The sequence below is a fragment of the Dreissena polymorpha genome, chromosome 2, assembly GCF_020536995.1.
Source record: "Dreissena polymorpha isolate Duluth1 chromosome 2, UMN_Dpol_1.0, whole genome shotgun sequence".
NCBI classification, from domain to species: Eukaryota; Metazoa; Mollusca; class Bivalvia; order Myida; family Dreissenidae; genus Dreissena; species Dreissena polymorpha.
Window position 1 is genome coordinate 148,630,228 of NC_068356.1, and position 12,331 is coordinate 148,642,558.

At 36.6% G+C, this 12,331-nt stretch overlaps 1 protein-coding gene across 1 annotated transcript in view; it reads left to right on the plus strand.

Annotated features, from left to right (window-relative positions):
• Positions 1–7,331: 7,331 nt before the first annotated feature.
• The window catches only part of LOC127870185 (multiple epidermal growth factor-like domains protein 6), a 22,887-nt gene continuing 17,887 nt past the window's right edge, over positions 7,332–12,331 (plus strand). Inside the window, exon 1 of the mRNA XM_052412841.1 lies at positions 7,332–7,746. Within this exon, the coding sequence (XP_052268801.1) occupies positions 7,680–7,746 (67 nt within the window). The 5' untranslated portion in view covers positions 7,332–7,679. The remainder of the gene's footprint in view (positions 7,747–12,331) is intronic.

Sequence of the window (12,331 nt, forward strand, 5' to 3'; positions counted from 1 at the left end):
TAAAATAATAAATATATTATTTTATCTAACGAAGGTAAATCAATGTGTTTCTTACAAGTTAATTGCCCAGGTACATAACTTACAGTCTAACCCTTCATTTCGTGATAACACATTATTGTTGTCTAGTTTTTTTGCAATGAAAAAAGGTTTGCACAAAACATAATTATTGAAAGTGCAAAAAGTACATTCTTTTCTAAACATGCCTGTTTTCAGTTTGTCTTCCAGAACTGCATCACTAATTCATGTAAATGTCAAATCGCGCTTTTTTGCATTGAACTATTCTCAAGTTTTTCTTCTTCTTTCTGAAAATGTAAGTAATTGAAGTTGGCTTGACATTGCAGTAGGAAATTATGAAATCAATGCATGTTTACTTTTCTCTAAAAGTTGGACACCAAGTCATAAGGGATGTTACCATAAGTGGCTGGACAAACAAAAAGTGGAAAATCATTTATTTTGTTTTACTGATTTTATTTCTTGAAGCCAGATGGATAATTGCTGCAGTCATACACTAGCCTGTTTACAAAAAAGAGTTTCATTTGTAGTAATCTATCTTCATACATGCAGCGTGCAATTTCAATGCGATCTAAGATTAAAGATACTTGCGTGAAAGGGAGACAACTTACTCATTGTGCGTTGTTAGTTTTACATTTTGGGTTATCTTTTCAATTTGACAGTTTTTATAACGACGTAATGATAACAATAATATGTTGCACCTCTTTATGGTAGTGTTTTAATCGTAACACAAGTTGTATAGTCGAATATGTCAATTGGTCTACCCTTAACTTTGTAAAGTGAAACTGCTGTGTGTAGTTTTTATACTAACATTAACTTGCCGTTTTAGTCCCCCACCGGTGTAACCGGAGAGGATTAAGGGTATGCCTGTCCCCCTGGCCCCCAGGTCGTTCAAATCGCGCGATAACTCAAAACATTGTCAAACTCAAATGTAAATGGGGAATTTTCACATAATTTTACTTGTTTGTAAGACCATTTTGTTGTTGCTATGGCTGCCGAATTGGTAACACAAATATACTTTTTTATCTGTATCCTGAGATAAGTCAAATAGTTTGTTTTTTTATTGATTAAACTGGGTATTTAGGTTGAGTTGCATATTGTAAATATGCACGTTATTTCTGTTTCTTTCGTCGGACCAAATTTGTGATTGCTGTAGTACTTTACCGGTACGCAGTTGTTTACCACTATCGAAAAAGCGGGGGTTTGGAAACGGTAGCCCCCGATACTAAGGAAATATATAGAATGAAAAGGAGGTGGTGCAATTGCCCTCATAATATATTGAAAACTAAATTCTGCATCCTGAAATCACTTAAAGCTGTACGGGTTCTGACATCTTGGAGATCCTGTTCTTATTCCAACAGTTACTCGGTGAGGGCTGCTGTATTGTCTGTGACATTGTACTTTTTGTTATAGTTGATCTACGATAAGACTCTAATTCACCAGTTCCGATCAATCGAACAATGTATACTCTGGGAAAACTGGGCTTAATGCATTGCGTAAAGTGTGGTCTCAGATTAGCCTGTGCAAACCGCAGGAGCTTATCAGGAACGACACTCTCCGCTTAGACTTATGCGTTTAGAAGAGACTTCCTTAAAAGAAAAATTCCATTAAGGCGGAAATTGTCGTCCCTGATTGCCGGACTGCACAGGCAAATCTGGGATGAAACTTAACGCAAATTCACAAAGCCCCCTTTCCAAGAGCGCGGCTCGTTTGTTTTAAGTTTTTATTTAAGTCATAATCACTCGTGTCTTCATTTGATATTTCTGTAAATTTAGCTTCAGTTTAATCATTATCATCATCTCTAAATGATCAACACGTTATATTCCCTACATAAATACACTGATCGATAAACATTTCGCCTTTAACTGGAAGTTCATGCAGTTATATTACTTTATATGCTGTAATCAACGATCACATACTGTAAAGTATTTTTCTGCATTGGTTTACTAGTACGTTATAAGCTTTCTATCATTTGTAAACCACAGCTTTCAGCAATGTTTTTTTTAATCTGCTGCACAAGTTAAAGGGAGTCCAATGTCATATAATACATTATGCATTTACATGTATTGTCGACTATTCAAGTGACAAACCCGACGACAAAAGACTTAACTATTAGAATGATTTATGTCTGGTCTGAAATTGCAGGTAAATTTACATTTCTCAACGTTTCAGCTAATTTTGCGTGAATAAGGAAGTGAATACTTGGTGATAATTTTCCTAGTTTCCATACAACACTTCTTGATTACGACTGAAGGGTACAATATTTGTTCAAGAGTCGCTGTTGATTTTTGTGTTTGATCTTCAAATACGACAGTTTCGTTTGCACTGCGTGACAAAAGGTTCTTTTTATTTCTTTTTTTTTCTGTATTTAAAGTCGCCCAATGAGCCTCGTAAAGGGAAAACTGGACTTAATGCATGTGCATGAAGTGTCGTCCCATGTGCAACCCGCACAGGCTAATCAAGGACGACACTGTCTGCCCAATTTGGATGCTCGTTAAGAAAACTTCCTTTTTACTTAAACTTCCATTAAATTGGAAAGTGTCGTCAGTCGCCTATTTGCTTTACACATGCTAATCTGGGATAACACTTGACGCACATGCAATAAGCCCATTTTCTCAGAACGAAGCCCAAATGTATTTCCCCAGTAGTGGAATAGCAAGCTATTTTGCAGACCATGGCGCATTCTTAAGGCAAGTTATCATGTCTTTTGTCGGCTGTCAGGATTGTTCTTTATTGGTAGTGAAAGTGAAATACCATTCATGAGCTGGCGATTTGCACTTGTTTTTAATTACTTAAATGGGACTACATTTGAACGATTTCATATACACTTAAAACGAATAAGTATATTTGTATGTTAAACGCAGGGTAATATGAATGTTAGTCGCGCTCTGTGAAAACGTGGCTAAATGCATGTGCGTAGAGTGTCGTCGTCCCGAATAAGCCTGTAAAGTCCGCACATGCTTATTAGGGTTTAATGCATGTGCGTAAAGTGTCGTCGTCCCAAATTAGCCTGTAAAGTCCGCAAATGCTTATACGGGTTTAATGCATGTGCGTAGAATGTCGTCGTCCCAAATTAGCCTGTAAAGTCCGCACATGCTTATAAGGGTTTAATGCATGTGCTTAAAGTGTCGTCGTCCCAAATTAGCCTGTAAAGTCCGCACATGCTTATAAGGGTTTAATGCATGTGCGTAAAGTGTCGTCGTCCCAAATTAGCCTGTAAAGTCCGCACATGCTTATAAGGGTTTAATGCATGTGCGTAAAGTGTCGTCGTCCCAAATTAGCCTGTAAAGTCCGCACATGCTTGTTAGGGTTTAATGCATGTGCGTAAAGTGTCGTCGTCCCAAATTAGCCTGTAAAGTCCGCACATGCTTATTAGGGTTTAATGCATGTGCGTAAAGTGTCGTCGTCCCAAAATATATGTATTTTTCACAGTCTTAAACAAGACCATGAAGATTTACAATGTTAAACAAAATCTATGAACTATCGTTTTATAGTACATAAAATCAAGTGCTGTTTATAAGTCAGTCACAAATAGAGACCGATCACCGTCCGATCAGCGGACGAGGTATTTTTCCGCTCATCAGGATGGCGGCCGGCCAAGATCGCACAGACACCGTATCATTTTGTAGCATCGGGCGGCCTCCGGTTAATTTTTAGTCTCACTTAAAATTCTACCCGACGTCGGGCCTGGGAAGAAATCGAGTTGAGTTCGAAAAATGATCGGACGATCAACGCATGGTTATTGCCCGGCGATCAACCGACATCGGATTCATTGTACGTGTATCGGAAAAATCAAGGTATTTCCCCGGGACATTTACATCTGCGGGACGGAGCTTGTCATGAGGCCGAAAGATTCCGGTTCATGCACGTGGTTAGATCACGTGGCTAGATTCTACGCCAAACACCCACAGCTTCCATTTTCAAGTCAAGATACCAAAGAGAAATGTCACAGCAAGGCAAATGCCATATCCTAAACAGTAGATCAGCTGAATCAGCCCGATGATTGACAGCATGACCAAAAGAAAGAAGAGCCATCGCAGCAACAGATAAATCCTTAGCAAGCTGAAGCAATGACCCAGTTCTTTGAAGAAAACACTCTATGTATGACCTGACGTTCAAGGATTTCATAGACAGTGCGAAGAGAAATGCAATCCTCCAAGAATTTGCTTATCAAATAGGCAGGGTTCTCGAGACGAAGTTCATGCGAAAGGATCTCGTTTAGTCCGTAGAGGGATCGTCTCTGAATCCAAGGCTTGACCCACCATCGTCTTTGACGTCGCTATGGTTCTTCCACTGCTACCATATCAGCAACTACAATGTTGAGGCGGTGTCTGCCTATTGCTAGCCTCTCCCTCAGCTTTGTGACTCGCTGCTCTCTGTTCATGACCATTCAACAGCCTTGAAGTCTGAAAGTCTATGGACTACGCGCATAATAAATACATTTCTTCATTTTCCAAACGGCGCGACACACTTACCTTGCGGTGTACGCCCTTCGCCCGCACGGAGCACGGCCGTTGCCCGCAAGATTGCCTTCCGGACAACGCTCTATTTATTAAAACTTTGCGCCATTGTTGCCGTGCTGGGTCGATACCCCGATGATAGCCGTCCGAATGTCGACCGGTTGTCGTCCAATTTACATGATGATGCTCCAGCCGCACGGCGGACGGCTCCGACTTTTCCAGCCTTCCTGATGCCTGGAGATCAGATTAATCGACCGGCGACCGGATTATTCGTGACTGAGGCATTACGTCAACTATTAACGACACGTTTACGCCAATGTCGACACATTTAGTTGCAATTGTTGCAAAACTAAAACATGATGCCTATGTGTCGTATGATCATATCGGAAAAGATGAGTGGAGATTACCAACCAGTGTAATACATATGTCTTTCGTACATGAATTAATTTACCATTGTACTGCAGAAAATTATTTCCAAGTATACAAATCTCTAATTTCGTTTATGTTCTGGTACTTATGCCGGTGAATAGTTTTTAAATTATCAAAGTTGTGTCGGTTTTGAAAAGAAGATCGTGTGCACGCGCTTTCTTTGCTGCTAATAATAGGGAAGATAATTGTAGTTGGCACAATAAATATAGAGGCATAATCTGCTTTTGGAGAGAATAAGGTATTCAAACAGGAGGGATCAAAATCGATTCACCGATATCGGTTTTGAAGTTGATCAGGACAAGATTGATGTAATACATATGCACAACTTAACAGGAACAAAACTAGAGTCTAACAAGTGTCATTCCATATTAGCCTGTGTAGACTGCACAGTCAAATCTGAGACAGAACTTTACGCATATTCATTAAGCCCATTTTTTCCATAACGATGCTCTTAAAATCTCAATAGCCATTTAAGTCAGCGCTGAAATAAAATATAAAGCTTTGCGAAGCTCACATTCCTCTAGTTTCATTTTACACTCCTCATATAGCGAATAACAATAAATTTAAAGGTACTGCTTTCAGACCACTCCTGCAATTGTATTCAACTATGCCACATTCATTTGACTACAATGTTTTGTTTACGACACAATAAATACGAACATGTTTCGTGGAAAAATTGCACAATCTTTGGTACGGTAGTCCCATTCTTCATAAAACCCGATTGGCGCCGCCGTAAATCAGAGCTGTGTTACATGAATAATTGATAGGACAACTACATGTCATTGCTTCGAACGACAATTTAAGCGTTTTATTGTGTTTATAATCAATTGGAATCGATTCCTTCACTTGGTTCAAGTATTTTTATGCAGACAATTTCATGTCTTCAACTTTTAGATTTAAACAAAGCAAACAAAAGTCTTTAAATTAAACATTTTGCAAGTAACTGTAAATGTTCATCTCATTTAAAACTCAAGATCATTTTGACACAATATATTATTATCTAACAATCGAGATAAATTTTCCTTTATCCCTGTTCACTTGCCAATAAGTATTTGTTTCTTATAAATTAATGACTCGAACAAACACGTTGGCACTGGGTCATATTCCAGCAGATCAGAATTGCAACTCGTGTATTGACCGATTTACAAAAGCATTAAATGACAATGTTAGTCTCGTATTAAATTACCTATCAACGGATAATCCGATAGCATGATTCGCTGATGATAATCATCTGACATATTTCGTTAACAGATTTTGTTGGTCGAGTCAACAACTTAAAATAAAAGCTTTTTTCTTTACTGTATCGGAAGATGATCATATCTTTTGAAAGTCTCGTTTTTGCGATTTTCACGAAGATGAACTTAAACAGTACACCGGTTAGTGTTAATGGCAATCATATCTGAATTCTTAACTTAAATAACGCAAGCGTTAAATTTAATTATCTGTATATACAGGGTAGCGTTTGAAACGTCGTATAACATGTTCATAACACTCCTGGTGAACAAAACTATTCAACGATATTAATCATAATTTAAAAATAATTTCAATTTTATACATTTAGGCATGTGCTAAATTTTGGGAAACTCCATCTCTTGGGCCACAACCAATGTGATTCGTTCAATATTCGGTCAAAACCACATACTCTATCAATATTAATTGAGCCTCGTTCTGTGAAAACAGGGCTTATTGCATGAACGTAAAGTGTCGTCCCTGATAAGCCTGTGAATTCCGCACATTGTTTTCAGGGACTACACTCCGTTTCACCGAACATTTAGTTGAGACAACAAATTTCTTGCCTAATTAGCCTGTGCTGACAGACACCAGTCTTTGTAATTAGCGATATTTTGCTATTGGTGTGAAGTATTTGTTTTACTGTATTAATAGTTGAATTTGACAAAGCAGTACGAAAATTGTCATTTCGACAAAGCTCTCTAAAAATATAGGGGTATGAAGTTGACAATTATATCTGTATGGTACATGGTACATTAGCAATGAAAATGTATATAACAAAAGGAATTATGAACATTTCGCTTTAACTACATTTTCCGCAAAAACATAAATAGTATCATAGGGGAATTCATGTGTTGAAACCTGTACTGATCAGTAAGTAAACGATTCAACAACTCTGATTATTGAACAAGGAATCTAACAATGCAAGCAACCATGTGACAAAACCCGTTTAACACGTCCTCTGTTGATATTAGCGCTACGCGCTTAATTAGGAATACCATTGTAAACCTACCGTAATTGGCAAAAAATAGCCTTACCCGTTCAATTAATGATTTCTACTGTTCAAACTATCGGTTACAGTTAAATGTTTAAATACGGGTAGTTTTTAACTCTACCAGGGGTAATTGTCTCTGTCTTGTATCTCATGAAGAATTCCGCAATTCAGAACAATAGCGGTCGGCGGTCTGGGTGTGTGGATATTTAGAACAGGTATAAGCTAGATATCGGGTAAGCCCAAACAGCGGGCTTATGTAAACCTGCAGGCAGTAGGGCGTTGGCTTCAGTCGCAGAAGAACGCTTGACAGAGTTGGGTGCGCGACTGGGCTTCTATCTTGGTCCTGTGTTTATCCGGACTAGTTGCAGACGCCGGTATCTAGACTATAGGACTTGATGAACTAATAACTAAGGAGAAAAAATATTTATTTTTCTCAGAGACATATTTTAAAATAGTTTTGTATTAATTGGACTTGAAACTGTCCCATTTCTATTGAATCTGGATTTGTTATATAATATGTCATTTAAAAAATAAATAAACTTTTCGTGTTAAAAATGTGGAAGCAAGTTTTACTTGTTGGAGTTTCTATGCTGGCGGCGCTTGTGGTGCCTTCTCACGCACGTAAGTATGATCAGTCTGATATTAGCCGCGCTCTGAGAACAACAGCATAATTCATGTGTAAAAGGTTGTGTCTCTGATTAGCCTGTGCAACCCACACAGGCTATTTATGGATGCCACTTTCCGCTTAAAAGTATTTTTCGTTTAAAGGAGGTCTCTTATAAACGAAAAATAATTATAAGCTGAAAGTCCCGTCAATAATAAACATGTTCGGACAACCTATGCTAATCTAGGACGACACTTAACGCACGTGCAGTGATTAATATAAATTGTATTATCCGATACTATATTTCAATTCTCTATTGTTTTAATGTTGTCGACAACTTTAAATAAAAGTTATCAAAAGTATATTAAAATGTGAAGACACATGATATGGGGGTCAATTGTTATATTATTTGCAATTATTTAAGCTAAATTTAAATTTCAGCAAATTTTACAATCGACGACATTATTCAAATGATGTATTACGGATTTAAAATTACACTAATGACTCGAATTGTGTGTATTACCATTTGTTAAAAAGCAACGTCAGCGTAACGCGGAAGTGCATATTTGGCAATCATCGCGTTATTACACTACAGCTTTTCTTGATTTGAACAGAAGGTTATAACAACATTGAAGAGCCGTTTTTGTTGAATGTAGTTTTTGATCTTCAAATACGAGAGTTTGATTTGCACATCGTGACAAAACTTAAATTTGTGTTTATTTTCGATTATTTATTTTATTGTCAACAAACATATCGTCTATAGCAAGCGAATAGCGTTTCGGCGTTTCAAAGAACGCTCCATATTTGAATTGGTTTTTGGACTAAAGGGCTATTATTCTGATGTCGTCATCGCTCTAAACTAGAACAGAAAATTCATATTGTCTGAGAAATACGTCGAGCTCAATATTAGCAAAAACGCGTGTTCATATCAAGAATCAAACAGTCAAACAATACAATGCTGATGTTGGCAAGTCCCTTTATTTTATGAAAATAGTCCGGGTTGACTGTAAATTTAAAATGTTCAGTACTCATACACTAAAATTGATTTTGTTAATTCTACAAATGAATAAGCTGATATTTTTTTGTATCTATAAGTGATTTAATTTATAGGTAACTTCGTTAATTAATGAGGCTATTCTAGAACAACAACGCAAAGTTACGTAAACATGATATGCCGGATCCACGCCTAGGGCGTGTTTCCGGTCGTGCATGCGCAGAGAAATTTGTATAGCGACAAGTTTATTGAAATAGTATTGGAACAGCAAAATATTTGAAGACAATGACACATTATTCAGTCGAGTAAACATGTCTTTTGTCGGGGAGTCTAGATTGAGCCTATTGTTTCTTATCGATTCAAAATGCTATTCAAAATCGCGTTGTCGTGCCTAGTTTTAAATTACGCTGACTTTTTGTTTGCACGTAGAGTTATTTAAATAAGTCGATATCGGAATCATTTGAAAATACAAAACGTTTCATCATAATTGCAATGTTTAAAGCATGACTATTTTAGATGCGAATAAAGTTCTACCGTTAAGCACATCACATTATCAATACATATAGGATCTGGCACGAGTTGTCATATCATACCAAATTTTATTAAACGAGTTCAGGAATTTTGTTAGCAAGCGAGCCTTTGGCGAGCTTACTAACGAATTTCCTGGAAGAGTTTAATAAAATATGGTATGATATGACAACGAGTGTCAGATCTTTTTTATCACATGCTTTTAAATGAGCAAATTAAATAAATATTTACGCAAACATAATGATTTATCCCGAATGCTGTTTACATTTCGTGACGTCATTTGACGTTGCAACGTCATTTCAGCAAAATAACAAAATACGATTGGACAATATACGAAAACTAAGCCAATGAAAACGCTTAAAAATGTTGTATTACACATGTGTAATATAAACAAATATGTAATGGTTGTATTACATAGGAAACAGGGTATAGCAAATGATAAATATAACATATATAAGTACTAATATCGCTTCATTAAGGTGTTGCACAAATCATAAAATGGTAAATAAAGTCGTTTTTTTTCTCAAAACACATTTAAGTGGTGTGTTTAAATGAATGATAATACACTGGTCTCGCGGTAACTATAAACAGATGTCTATTCACTAATAAGTCGGTTTAGGGAAATTGGAGAATAACCAGAGCAGACATTTTATCCCCTTTTATGGAATTTTTCGAACGTCTGTTCTAAACGAAAATCCACTCTAGGGGAAGGTATTGTCAGCGTGTGCGGATTGTTCAGGCTAATCCGGTATGAGACTTTACGGACATGCATTAAACGCAGTTGTACCAGAGCGCAGCTCAATTATAATTTTTGCTTAAAACGGAATTCCGGCTGTTCTGTTTCTGAGGACGTTTTAAGACGATCGTAACATTCGAATACGCTTGCAAAAATGCTAATAGAGTTTTTAATTAATTACAAAGTTTATTGTTTTTTTTTGCATTACATCAATATTATTTAAACTCTCGTTGTGTACATACGGTGCAATATAAATTATTCAGGGAAATATCAATTATAAAAATACACATAAAACATTTCTACGTAATCTAGTCGTGTTTTATTTTTGTTAACCCGGATCTTATTTCACGCTTTAGAAAATGTCGCGTTTATGTCATTAGGTAATAAAAAACATTAAGTTCGCGTAAAACTATAGGGTACCTTATATTCGATTGAACAAAACATGTTGAGAATATCTGCTTTCATGAAAGAATGAGGGAACAAGGTAGATCCATAAAAATGGACATAAATAAACACACCTGAACACGAACAAAATAAAGTTGAAATCCAAACTCTAACTCAATTTACATCCGGAACAGTACTGTTAATAAATTAACGGAATTGCGCTATGAGTCTCTTTACAAATTTGCGATTCGGAAAGATCATGTTGCCATTGCATTAATTTAAGATACCAATGCCACAACGTTTAGCAGGGTTTCAATCTTATTGGCACGAGCCCTTGTACGAATTGCATTAACCCAATCATAGATCGTGCAACATATATCTATTGTTTTATCTTGAGGAACAATAAACTTACTAAAAGCTTTGTAAATGCAATGCTTAAATAACTGCAGATAACAATATAACAATCATTTAAGTGCTACTGTTCGCAACAATTCAAATAGACATGTTCACATGTTCAAGCATATTTTGAAGTTTGCCTTTTTGCAATGTCTTAAATAAAAAAATAAAGAGTTTCAAATTAAAATGAGCCCCGCTCTGTGAGCACGGCGTGTATTGAATGTTCAAACAATGTCGTCTCAGATTGGCCTGTGATGTCCATGCATGCAAATCAGGGACGGCAGCTTTTATGGAATTTATCTTTTAAAGGAAGTCTACTCTACAAATATCCAGTGTTGGCGGAGAGGGTTTTCTCTTATTAGAATGTGCGGCTTGCACAGGCTAATCTAGGACGACATTTTACGCACATACAAGTATAGTAAGCCCCGTTGTCGAAGAGCGTGTCTAATTAATGAGAGAAATGCATTGTAAAAAAATGTGCAGAATGTACATGGTATCTTAATATGAGCGATTGTCCGTCGGCAAAGAACAACATTGCCTATATAGCGAGGTCTCCGGGTTTCGAGCCATGTATAAGCCGGACAATGTTCTCGCCTTGAGCCAAGCAATAGCTTAAAGATATCAACCGGTCTCTGGGAAAACGGGACTTAATGCATGTGCGTATAATGTATCCCCAGATTAGGATAGGAAACCCCACAGGCTAATCAGGGACGACAATTTTAGCTTTTATGGAATGTTTCATTTAAAGGACGTCTATCCTAAACTAAAAGCCAGTCTTAAAGGAAAGTGTTGTCCGTGAGTAGCCTGTGCGTAATGCACAGTCTAACTTGGGATGGCACGTTACGCACATGCATTCTCATTTTTATCAGAAGAGGCCTATATACATAAAATATGGAATAATTCCTCTCGTTTAGATTCGAAACCGGATTCACTGAATCATTAGTCTTTTTCAATACGGTAGTACAACTTAATTGTATGCGATCTAGTAAAATAGCATTAAATAATGATTTAATTATTCGCATTACTATTCTACTCAATAAAATTGATGATTTTGCTTCAATCAAATGTCATTGTTCTCAAATCATATGGTGTTAATTTTCCAATTCACATAACAATACTCTTATGCTCACACGTTGACACAAAAAATGGGAAAAAATATCCTGTTAAATTTTCTCATTTATATAAATATCAAAAACGTTTCGTGGAATTGTATTCAGCTGTGTCTCATTCATTTTCATAAAATTTATCCTTATGATTTAACGTATACAAACATATTTCGTGGAAGCATGTAAATCACAGGTGCAATCTGACACTTTTGTGTACGGCGTTTTTGAAATTTCCATAAAACCCGTTTTTACGCGTTCTTAATTAGCTTAAACCCGAGCTTGGTTGTATGTATATATGAATAATAGATAGGAAAACTACACTTCAATGGCGCGCACGGCAATGAAACGCGTTTATTTTGTTTATAATCGATCGGAGTCGATAACTTCATACGTTTGACGTAACTTTATACTGACATACTATAACCATTGTAAAACTTCCAACCATAAATATGCAAATC